At 37.2% G+C, this 12342-nt stretch overlaps 2 protein-coding genes across 2 annotated transcripts; both read left to right on the forward strand.

Annotated features, from left to right (window-relative positions):
• The first annotated feature begins 245 nt into the window (after positions 1-245).
• LOC134821761 (uncharacterized) lies at positions 246-7796 on the forward strand. Its single transcript, XM_063832512.1, has 7 exons — positions 246-457; positions 668-1199; positions 1384-1593; positions 1751-2481; positions 2736-2942; positions 6112-6321; positions 6829-7796. Exons 1-7 carry the CDS (start codon positions 268-270, stop codon positions 7632-7634), a joined length of 2886 nt encoding a protein of 961 aa, XP_063688582.1. The 5' UTR covers positions 246-267; the 3' UTR covers positions 7635-7796.
• A 73-nt stretch (positions 7797-7869) lies between these two features.
• On the forward strand, positions 7870-12257 carry LOC134821813 (histone-lysine N-methyltransferase PRDM9-like). Its single transcript, XM_063832600.1, has 8 exons — positions 7870-8092; positions 8289-8817; positions 9001-9210; positions 9364-10094; positions 10317-10523; positions 10655-10864; positions 11122-11238; positions 11341-12257. Exons 1-8 carry the CDS (start codon positions 7903-7905, stop codon positions 12144-12146), a joined length of 3000 nt encoding a protein of 999 aa, XP_063688670.1. The 5' UTR covers positions 7870-7902; the 3' UTR covers positions 12147-12257.
• The last annotated feature ends 85 nt before the right edge of the window (positions 12258-12342 follow it).

Raw genomic sequence — 12342 nt, forward strand, 5'->3', positions numbered from 1 at the left:
GCTCTAAAGCGAGTGGAATGGAGGAACATGTTACGCCGTAGAAGAGATGTGTGTGATGCAGGCCACTCCAACGACTAGGAGGAGACCTCTTCATGTAGCATGTATGTAGAACTGGTGGAGTTTTCCAACTGATGTTCAAACTAATATTGTCAAATAACTTTGAACCAACATTTGATTAAGATTTAAATTTAAGTTATATTTATTATATCTCTGTTGTAAACTAACTGTTGCTTCCAACTAAATCTAGTTTGTAATATTTAGAAGATAATGTCACTGTGGAAGTTGTTTGAAGGGGCCAGGTACTGTGGAGGTGTGTGTGAAAACAGTCTCAAAAGATACAAGAGAATAAGAGATAACAGAGATAAGTTGGTTGAACTGGGTTTTATGACACTAGATGAACCACTGGAATGTTACCGGACTAAAGAATGGGAGGAACATACCTCAGCCTACTCACAGTGTAAATTTAATTTTCATCTGTTAAACAAATAATGAACTAACAATTAATGAACCTCTCAACATCTGAACTTCTGCTCCAACTTCAAATAGGCTACTGTGATTGATCAAATTATTGCACGATTTTGTGAAATTAGTATTTTGACACAGTAGTATTAAATCGGTAGTGTCAAAACTCATTTCCGTATAAAATAACCATTATCTCATATCGCAGATGAAATATTGCTGAATCAGTATGAAGATGGGTTAATAAAACTTGAGGAGGTTGTTAATATTGATCCCAGAAACCCCGCTGAGAGGTACAGCTCAGACAGTGACAAAGACAGTCCTGTAGTCAATACGAAGAAGAAATCTCCCAACAAAAAGAAGAAGTCCCAGAAAGGTAAACATAAGAATGGAAGAGTTGAGACTAAAAAGATAAAAGTAGAACAGCTAGATTGTATGGAATGTGTAAGACAAGTTAATCAGCCTGAAGAAGCTGAAGCTCCTGAAGTAGAGGAACTAGAGATGTTCCTACACTCAGAACCTGACTCTGTACCAGCATTACAAGATCTACTTGTCAACAAGAATCTAGCATCTCACCTCGGAGAAGGTCCTGTAGATGTGTGTAAACTGATTGCAGAAAACCCTGAGTTTACACATGAAATATGTGAGGCTAACATAGACCCTCTTATGTCTGATGAGGAGTTCTATAAAATTACTTGTGAGACTTATCCTGGTGGCTGGGAGAAATTCCTGGAGGACATGTTAGTTACATTATATCTTCTTATTTAATTTGATTTAATAGCTTGAATCTTGATCATAATCGTGTTTTAGAACTTTTGCTCGTGTTTCTTTTTTGCATAAATATTAGTCAGATTCTCAATGATGTTTTGTTTTTGAACTAAACAATGTTATGATATTATATATTTAATGGGTACTGCTTTACAGGGAGAATGAAGAGTCCTCAGATGAGGAGATAGATAGAATTGAGCTGCCCCCTGACCTCTATAATGAACTTATGTCAGACAAGAGTAATGATGTACCTGACGATGACGAGGAACAGTATAAGTTTGGTAGAATAAACAAGGACCAGGCAGATACTTGTCTTGATCGAGCACTTGAGTTGTATGATAACTATCACAACATGACTCAGGACGAGTTAGTTTTTACTTTTGGTACTTTGATGTCTTACACATAAATATACATTTAATTGCTTCTCGTAACCACTGCATAGTATATATTTCGTAATTGTAATTGATTGCATGTTGCTAGTGCATTTTAAATACGACTAACATGTTAATTGTTTATTCCGCAGGTATAACAAAAAAGTGAAGGAGGTGCTCAAAGATATGGATAGAATTACTGTTCTAGATAATGAGGGCGACCATACCAAAGCGAGTACTAACAAAAGTAACATACCACAAAGCAAAGAATATGCCAGAACAACACCTGAACCTAATGACAACTTACCCTCTTGTAGCGGTACACACAACGATACTGAACGTAGTGACATGGTAACTCCAGATAAAAGTAGCAGTAGTTATCATAAGAGTGAAACAGACAATGTGAGAATTGATAACACATCTGGTGTAACAACAGAGTCTAATACCAGCTACAGCTCTGTAACACAAACAAAGAAACTCCCCACCATACTCAGTAACAGAGAAGTGTACGAGAATATTGACAATATTCCCCGTCCTTCTTATTGGTTACCTGAGTCGGAACCTGACCCTGAGAAGAAAGAAGAAGAGATAGATGATTTTGAGTATCTAGGAATGTTGGATGATGGTTATCTACTAAGCTTGTTTGACGAAGATAAAGAAACAGAAGAGATGCCAAACACTGCACAGACACACATTAGTGTTCCTACAGATACCACTGCTGAGAGAGATAACATTCAGGAAGACTTCTCCAAGACAGAACTTGAAGCAGCTGCAGGAAAAGCTTCTAAAAATAGACGTAGTAACCCTCCTAGAGTTGCTAAAGAGGGGGTTACATACCGTGATGATAACGATAATCTGGAGGAGGTGTTACAGTCTGAATATTGTAAGTTACTACGAAGATAGGAGTTTACTTATTGTTTATCAATACTATATGGTATTTATAGTCATTTATCTGTACAACTAAAATTTAACTTCAAACTTCAAACTATCTGAATAATAATTAGTCCGTCAAAATCAAATGTTTTTTTTTCTGAATCTATACTTGAATTTGTTGGTAACGGTACTGTTACTTTAACTGTAATAATTTGGTAGATACTTTTATAAATGACATTTTCAATGGAATGCTTCTGTTTCCAGTTTGTTGGCAGTGTAAAGATTATGTGAGGGGAGAATGTGAACTACATGGTCCTTTACTCCCCTGTTTAGAGGATATCAGCCAACCAGGAACTAAGAAGACTGCAAACTTTCCAGTTCCTAGTTGTATTGAAATCAAAGAATCCACAATTCCCAGGGCTGGAGATGGAGCTTTTGCGTCTCAGTTTATTGAATCAGGAAGTATATTGGGTAAGTCACGTGTTTTGCTGGGATCAGCTTTTACTTCTTTTTTGGTGTCCACTGTGAGAAGGTGCCGAACTTCCGCAGGTTCAATGCGGCTGCACATGCTGATTTCAAAAGAATTTTTGAGAGCGAAACGTGGAGTGAGGTGCACAGAGAAACTAATGCGAATGACCAGTATGACAAATTCAGTGAAATCTATTCCAAACATTACGATCAAGCATATCCTGAAAAGAAACCTGGACCTAGACGTAAAAATGAACGGCACGACTCAAAACCCTGGATCTTACCGTGGCTAGAAGATGCATGTGCCCGTAGACAACGTCTCTACCACGATAAGATAAAAGTTCCCAGCGTGACAAATATTGCTGCGTACAAAAAAATTAATAAATTTTGTAACAAACATATAAATTTGGCCAAAACCAAGTACTACAAAAACTTTTTTGAGGAGTACCGCGACAACTCCAAAAAGCAGTGGCAACTTATTAATAGTCTCCTGGGTAGAAATGTCAGGCACTCTGGGCCTATTAAAATAAAGGATGAATGTGGAAACATACTCAGCAGCCATTCCGATGTATCGGCTAAATTTAATGAGTATTTTTCCAACATTGCAAGCAACATAAAGTCCCAGATAAGTGCTAGGCAAACTTTCGATCCAGGAGGTTTTGAAGAATTCTTACAGGACGGACGTAGGACGGATATAGGTACTAGCAGTATTGAGTTAAGACCTGTTACGCCCTCTGAAATCAGTAAAGTAGTAAAAAAATTCAAGAACAAAGCGACACTTGACACAAAAATTGAACCAATGAAGCTTGCAAGCTTAGATACGAAATTCACAAAAACGTTGGCCGTAATCATAAATTCTTCCTTTACTGAGGGAATATTTCCAAATGCTCTAAAATCGGCACGAGTTGTTCCGATACACAAAGGTGGCTCTAAAACAGAAGTTACTAATTACAGACCAATCTCTTTGCTAAGCTCTTTCTCGAAAATTTACGAAAAACTTATGCATAGTCGAGTTCTTGAATTTTTAGACTTCAATGGATCACTTTTTGAAAGCCAGTACGGTTTTAGGCCTGGCATGTCATGTGAACACGCTTTACTTAATGCTCAAAATAGTATTCTACACTCTCTCAACAGTAAGCAAATTGCTGTGCTGCTTCTTCTTGACTACTCTAAAGCTTTTGACGTTATTGAACATCCTATACTACTAAAAAAACTGGAACATTACGGCATTAAAGGTTCAGCACTTAAATGGTTCGAGTCCTATCTGAGCGGCCGCCACCAATTCGTGACTGTCGGTGGAGAAGACTCGAGGCCCAAAGAAATCCAGTTTGGAGTACCCCAGGGGTCGATTTTGGGACCATTACTCTTTGTGATCTATATCAACGACCTTCCAAACATCACAAATTTAGCTAAGTTTATACTGTACGCAGACGATGCGAATATCATAGTTACTGGTTACACCGAGCAAGAGGTTCAGTTCAAACTAAATCAAATAACCTCGCTCCTGATCAAATGGGTTGATAGCAACGGACTTGCTCTCAATCTCAAAAAAACTCACTTTATGGTATTTAGCAATCATAGAACGACAACCCTTTCTAACATTAATGTTTCCATAGCTGGAGTAGTGATAGATCAAGTGACTGAGGCACGTTTCCTCGGAGTAATAATCGATGATAAATTAACGTGGAGCAAACACATACATGCCGTTAGGGCCAGGATGAATAGATACATGGGTATCATGTACAAAATTAAACGGCACTTACCGTTAAAAGTCAGGCTTCAAATTTATCACAGCTTTGTTCAATCCCACCTCAATTTCTGCTCCCTCGTCTGGGGTTTCGCAGCCAAATCACACATTGAGTCACTATTCACAAAACAGAAACAAGGTGTGAGAATGGTTATGCCAGGTTACGTCAACTATTTCTACAAGGACGGCCAATTGCCTGCACACACGAGGGATAGCTTTAAAGAGTATGGAATTCTCACTATTCATGGAATAATCGTGAAGAACGCACTTATATTAATGCACAGGATGAAATACTTCCCTGAAACAGTGCCAAAATCAATCAAAGGCCTTTTTCCAAGTAATATCCCGACAGTTAACTCCAGCCATGAGACTAGCTCTGACTGGCTTCTTACATACGGTAGTAACACTTTTAGACAATCAGTATTTTTTAAAGGTCCACTGCTTGCCATCACTGAAACAAACTTAAATATAACTTGTCTTCCCAGCTTATTTTCAATAAACATTTACAAGTCTAATGCAAAACGTGTGCTATTGGAACACCAATCAAGAGGCAACAACGAGGAAAGCTGGCAAACCTTTTTACTGAATAATATTCCAGGTTTAAGGAAATCTCAACGGTCACAAAATCACACACCCCACAACATAACTTAGTATTAGTAAACTATCTAAACAACATGAGGCACTCACTCAATAAACTTCTTAGTTACAAAAGCACTTCAAAACTAATAATTACCGACCACTTTTGAAATCGGAAAATTTTCACTGCCAGACCTGCTACTAGTTTACTGATAGTACTCCTGGCCATTGCTCAATTAAAGCCTTATCAGCACAACACGCACAATCACATATCATCAACGTAGCTGATCTCAACGCATCATAATAACAACCACGCGCACACACACCCACTTACCACTACACAGTACCACACAGAGCCCTGCAGCAATCAATTCAAATATCGCCTAGCTGATTTTGATAGAATAACATCGTGATCCAGCGTGATGAATTGTTTTAATCTTAATTGAAGTTAAACGGCTGCACCCCTGACTTTTTAACTAAAAGATAAGAGACGTATATATTAGGACATTTGTAATCTGATAAAATTTAAAGTTTTGGTGTGTGAATTAAAGCTTGGTGTGAGAATTAGTGTGGAAATAAAGAGATTCATTTTATTACATCATATATCTTAATTAAGTGACAGTAAGTATTATTATTTTAACTACAGCTTATATTATTTCAGTTAGTATTGACATGAATGTTACGATTTCAGTTTATTTATTATATATTATATTGTCAATAAACCGGTTTCAAAGCCCTTAAGGGTGGCCCTCGGGTCTTTAAAACAAAAACTGTCCCTTTCTCCAGACAGCAAGTCTATAAATGTTTTGTACCCTAAAGTGGGTTGTTCTGATTTATCTATTTTATCAGGTAACTACAAGGGAAAAGTCGTATCAGAAAAGGAGTACAAGAAGTTAGAGTCTTCAGATAAAGAGAGTGGATATGCGTGGAGAGCTGTTAGTCAGGACGGGGATGTTATCTATCTAGATGGGGCTAGTCACAGGGCTAGCAACTGGTTACGGTTTCTTAACTGTGCTCGGGGTCAATGTGAAGAGAACGTCCTTATTAGAAATATCCCAGGTAAAATTGGGTGCACATATGCGCCAGTTTTCTACGTTTTTACTTATCTATTTACATGAGTTGTGAATATTTCATACCCAAGTATGTTGGGCAGAATCGTTATAAACCTGCAACTTACCATCCACAGATTAAATAAGCTGTATTTTACTTAGGTGTATTCTGGTGATGAAATAACATTGGTTTAGTTTTAAATGACTATTAGTATAAATAAATATTTGTATCGTTGTGCAATGCCTTCTATCATGAAATAATTATTCTAGGTGGAATACAGTATTATTCATATAAACCAATTGGGTTGGGAGAGGAATTACTAGTTTTCTACGGAGAGGACTATTTCGAAGAGTTAGGGTATTCGTTGCAGACTGATATTGAAAATGGTGAGAACAATCTCTAACTTTAGTAGTACGATTCATCCCTTAAAATGCAAAATTAAGTGAACACGAGACTATTTTTATTATATTGCTGGACAATTCCTCACTTTATTTCAGTAATCTTCCATAAATACAGGTCAGCAATATCATTGCACTGCAACTGGTTGTCTTAAGCTGTTTAAGACACAACAAGAACTGGAGACACACACATGTGGGAAAACTCGAGGAGTATCAGGAAAAGAGAAAGTACACAAGTGTGCCACCTGTGGGAAGATGTTTACTCGAAGAGCCAATTTAACTATACACATCAGGATAGTACACGATAAGGTAGCGAGACTCAGCTGTCCCTACTGTAAATATAGGACTGATCACCAACACGCTCTCACATGTCACATGTTAACTCACAATGGGGACAAACAGTACAAGTGTAAACACTGTGACTATACTGCTATTACGAAGCAGAGTCTCACTTCTCACATCTACAATAACCACACTAACAAGACATACAAGTGTCGGTACAAGCAGTGTGGTGTTAAGAAACCTTCTGAACAGGAACTATATGATCATATCAGCACAGAGCATCCACTACAAAAATACCGATGTGATGTGTGTCCAATGTCTTTTAACACAGCAGGACAACTTGGATACCACAGGCGAACACATGGTGATCGTGAGCTAGAATCACAACACGAGTGTAAGTACTGTGGAAAACTGTTTTTAAAATCAGATAATCTGAAGAAACATGCTCTGACACACACTGGAGAGAAACCACACAAGTGTAGTGTGTGTGGTAAAGGGTTTAATACGAACAGTAGTTTAAATAGACACATGAGGACACACACAGGGGAGAAACCCTACTCCTGTTCTTACTGTGATAAGAGGTTTTGTGATAGTAATAACAAAAACAAACATGAAATTTTTTGCAAGAATAGACCTTGTTGAGAATATTGTTATTGAGTTATTGGTAACTTTCTGTTATAGTTTGTCGAATTACTTAATGCTAACTGGACTATTTCTTCTGTCAAAGTTATTAAATAATTCTTAATTGTATTTGATTTGTCATTTTCCAACTGATGTTCAAACTAATATTGTCAGAATAACTTTAAACCAACATTTGATTAAGATTTAAATTTAAGTTATATTCATTATATCTCTGTTGTAAACTAACTGTTGCTTCCAACTAAATCTAGTTTGTAATATTTAGAACATAATGTCACTGTGGAAGTTGTTTGAAGGGGCCAGGTACTGTGGAGGTGTGTGTGAACACAGTCTCAAAAGATACAAGAGAATAAGAGACAACAGAGATAAGTTGGTGGAACTGGGTTTTATGACACTAGATGAACCACTGGAATGTTACCGGACTAAAGAATGGGAGGAACATACCTCAGCCTACTCACAGTGTAAGTTCAATTTTCTTCCGTTAAACAAATAATGAACTAACAATTAATGAACCTCTCAACCTCTGAACTTCTGCTCCAACTTCAAATAGGCTACTGTGATTGATCAAATTATTGCACGATTTTGTGAAATTAGTCTTTTGACACGGTAGTGTCAAAACTCATTTCCGTATAAAATAACCATTATCTCACATCGCAGATGAAATATTGCTGAATCAGTATGAAGGTGGGTTGATAAAACTTGAGGAGGTTGTTAATATTGATCCCAGAAACCCCGCTGAGAGGTACAGCTCAGACAGTGACAAAGACAGTCCTGTAGTCAATAAGAAGAAGAAATCTCCCAACAAAAAAAAGTCCCAGAAAGGTAAACATAAGAATGGAAGAGTTGAGACTAAAAAGATAAAAGTAGAACAGCTAGATTGTGTGGAATGTGTAAGACAAGTTAATCAGCCTGAAGAAGCTGAAGCTCCTGAAGTAGAGGAACTAGAGATGTTCCTACACTCAGAACCTGAGTCTGTACCAGCATTACAAGATCTACTTGTCAACAAGAATCTAGCTTCTCACCTCGGAGAAGGTCCTGTAGATGTGTGTAAACTGATTGCAGAAAACCCTGAGTTTACACATGAAATATGTGAGGCTAACATAGACTCTCTTATGTCTGATGAGGAGTTCTATAAAATTACTTGTGAGACTTATCCTGGTGGCTGGGAGAAATTCCTGGAGGACATGTTAGTTACATTATATCTTCTTATTTAATTTGATTTAATAGCTTGAATCTTGATCATAATCGTGTTTTAGAACTTTTGCTCGTGTTTCTTTTTGCATAAATATTTGTCAGATTCTCAATGATGTTTTGTTTTTGAACTAAACAATGTTATGATATTATATGTTTAATGGGTACTACTTTACAGGGAGAATGAAGAGTCCTCAGATGAGGAGATAGATAGAATTGAGCTGCCTCCTGACCTCTATAATGAACTTATGTCTGACAAGAGTAATGATGTACCTGACGATGATGAGGAACAGTATAAGTTTGGTAGAATAAACAAGGACCAGGCAGATACTTGTCTTGATCGAGCACTTGAGTTGTATGATAACTATCACAACATGACGCAGGACGAGTTAGTTTTTACTTTTGATACTTTGTTCTCTTACACATAAAAATTCTATGGCTTCTCGTAACCACTGCATTATATATATTTTGTAATTGTAGTTGATTGCATGTTGCTGGTGAATTTTAAATATGACTAACATGTTAATTGTTTATCCTGCAGGTATAACAAAAAAGTGAAGGAGGTGCTCAAAGATATGGATAGAATTACTGTTCTAGATAATGATGTCGACCATACCAAATCGAGTACTAACAAAAGTAACATACCACAAAGCAAAGAATATGCCAGAACAACACCTGAACCTAATGACAACTTACCCTCTTGTAGCGGTACACACAACGATACTGAACGTAGTGACATGGTAACTCCAGATAAAAGTAGCAGTAGTTATCATAAGAGTGAAACAGACAATGTGATAATTGATAACACATCTGGTGTAACAACAGAGTCTGATACCAGCTCCAGCTCTGTAACACAAACAAAGAAACTCCCCACCATACTTAGTAACAGAGAAGTGTACGAGAATATTGACAATATTCCCCGTCCTTCTTATTGGTTACCTGAGTCAGAACCTGACTCTGAGAAGAAAGAAGAAGAGATAGATGATTTTGAGTATCTAGGAATGTTGGACGATGGTTATCTACTGAGCTTGTTTGACGAAGATAAAGAATCAGAAGAGATGCCAAACACTGCACAGACACACATTAGTGTTCCTACAGAAATGACTGCTGCGAGAGATAACATTCAGGAAGACTTCTCCAAGACAGAAGTTGAAGCAGCTGCAGGAAAAGCTTCTAAAAATAGACGTAGTAACCCTCCTAGAGTTGCTAAAGAGGGGGTTACATACTGTGATGATAACGATAATCTGGAGGAGGTGTTACAGTCTGAATATTGTAAGTTACAATACGTAGAGTTTACTTATTGTTTACTATATGGTATTTTTTGTTTGGTAGCAACAACTGAAATTAAAGTTGAAACTATCAGAATTATAATGATCCCTCAGAATTTTACTAAATCTTTGCTTAAATTAAATAGTAATGTTACTGTTTCTTTTACTGTAATAATTTGGTGGATACTTCTATAAATGATGTTTTCAATGAAATTCTGTTTTTCAGTTTGCTGGCAGTGTAAAGATTATGTGAGGGGAGAATGTGAACTACATGGTCCTTTACTCCCCTGTTTAGAAGATATCAGCCAACCGGGAACTAAGAAGACTGCAAACTTTCCAGTACCTAGTTGTATTGAAATCAAAGAATCCACAATTCCCAGGGCTGGAGATGGAGCTTTTGCGTCTCAGTTTATTGAACCAGGAAGTATATTGGGTAAGTCACGTGATTTGCTGGGATCAGCTTTTACTTCTTTTTTTGGTGTCCACTGTCCCTTTCTCCAGACAGCAAGTCTATAAATGTTTTGTACCCTAAAGTGAGTTGTTCTGATTTATCTATTTTATCAGGTAACTACAAGGGAAAAGTCATATCAGAAAAGGAGTACAAGAAGTTAGAGACTTCAGATAAAGAGAGTGGATATGCGTGGCGTGCTGTTAGCCAGGACGGTGATGTTATATACCTCGATGGGGCTAGTCACAGGGCTAGCAACTGGTTACGGTTTCTTAACTGTGCTCGGGGTCAATGTGAAGAGAACGTCCTTGTTAGAAATATCCCAGGTAAAATTGGGTGCACATATGCACCAGTTTTCTACGTTTTTACTTATCTATTTACGTGAGTTGTGAATATTTCATACCCAAGTATGTTGGGCAGAATCGTTATAAACCTGCAACTTACCATCCACAGATTAAATAAGCTGTATTTTACTTAGGTGTATTCTGGTGATGAAATAACATTGGTTTAGTTAATGACTATTAGTATAAATAAATATTTGTATCGTTGTGCAATACCTTCTATCATGGAATAATTATTCTAGGTGGAATACAGTATTATTCGTATAAACCAATTGGGTTGGGAGAGGAATTACTAGTTTTCTACGGAGAGGACTATTTCGAAGAGTTAGGGTATTCGTTGCAGACTGATATTGAAAATGGTGAGAACAATCTCTAACTTTAGTAGTACGATTTATCCCTTAAAATGCAAAATTAATTTCCACAATTCCTCACTTAATTTCAGTAATCTTCCATTAATACAGGTCAACAATATCATTGCACTGCAACTGGTTGTCTTAAGCTGTTTAAGACACAACAAGAACTGGAGACACACACATGTGGGAAGACTCGAGGAGTATCAGGCAAAGAGAAAGTACACAAGTGTGACACGTGTAGGAAGATGTTTGCTCAGAGGAGTCACTTAACTGCACACATCAGAACAGTACACGATAAGGTAGCGAGACACAGCTGTCCTTACTGTAAATATAAAACTGATTACCAACAAGTTCTTACCAGTCACATGTTAACACACACGGGGGACAAACAGTACAAGTGTACACACTGTGACTATACTGCTATTACGAAGCAGAGTCTCACTCTTCACATCTACAATAACCACACTAACAAGACATACAAGTGTCGGTACAGGCAGTGTGGTGTTAAGAAACCTTCTGAACAGGAACTATATGATCATATCAGTACAGAGCACCCACTACAACAATACAGATGTGATGTGTGTCCAATGTCTTTTAACACAGCAGGACAACTTGGATACCACAAGCGAACACATGGTGATCGTGAGCTAGAATCACAACACGAGTGTAAGTACTGTGGAAAACTGTTTTTACAATCTGGTGATCTGAAGAAACATGCTCTGACACACACTGGAGAAAGACCACACAAGTGTAGTGTGTGTGGTAAGGGGTTTACTGTTAAGTGTAATTTAACTAGACACATGAGGATACACACAGGGGAGAAACCCTACTCCTGTTCTTACTGTGATAGGAGGTTTAGTGAAAGTGGTGACAGAAATAAACACGAAATTACTTGCAAGAATAAACCCTGTTGAAGAAATTGTTATTGGTATTTGGTAGTTTTCTTTTAGTTTGACGAATTACTTTATGCTTATTGCTTATTGGACTATATTTTCTTCTATGTAATGTTATTTTATAATTCTGAACTGGTGGAGTTTTCCAACTGATGTTCAAACTTCAAACTAATATTGTCAAATAACTTTGAACCAACATTTGATTAATATTTAAATT

Source organism: Bolinopsis microptera, chromosome 10, assembly GCF_026151205.1.
Source record: "Bolinopsis microptera isolate Bmic1 chromosome 10, MBARI_Bmic_1.0, whole genome shotgun sequence".
NCBI classification, from domain to species: Eukaryota; Metazoa; Ctenophora; class Tentaculata; order Lobata; family Bolinopsidae; genus Bolinopsis; species Bolinopsis microptera.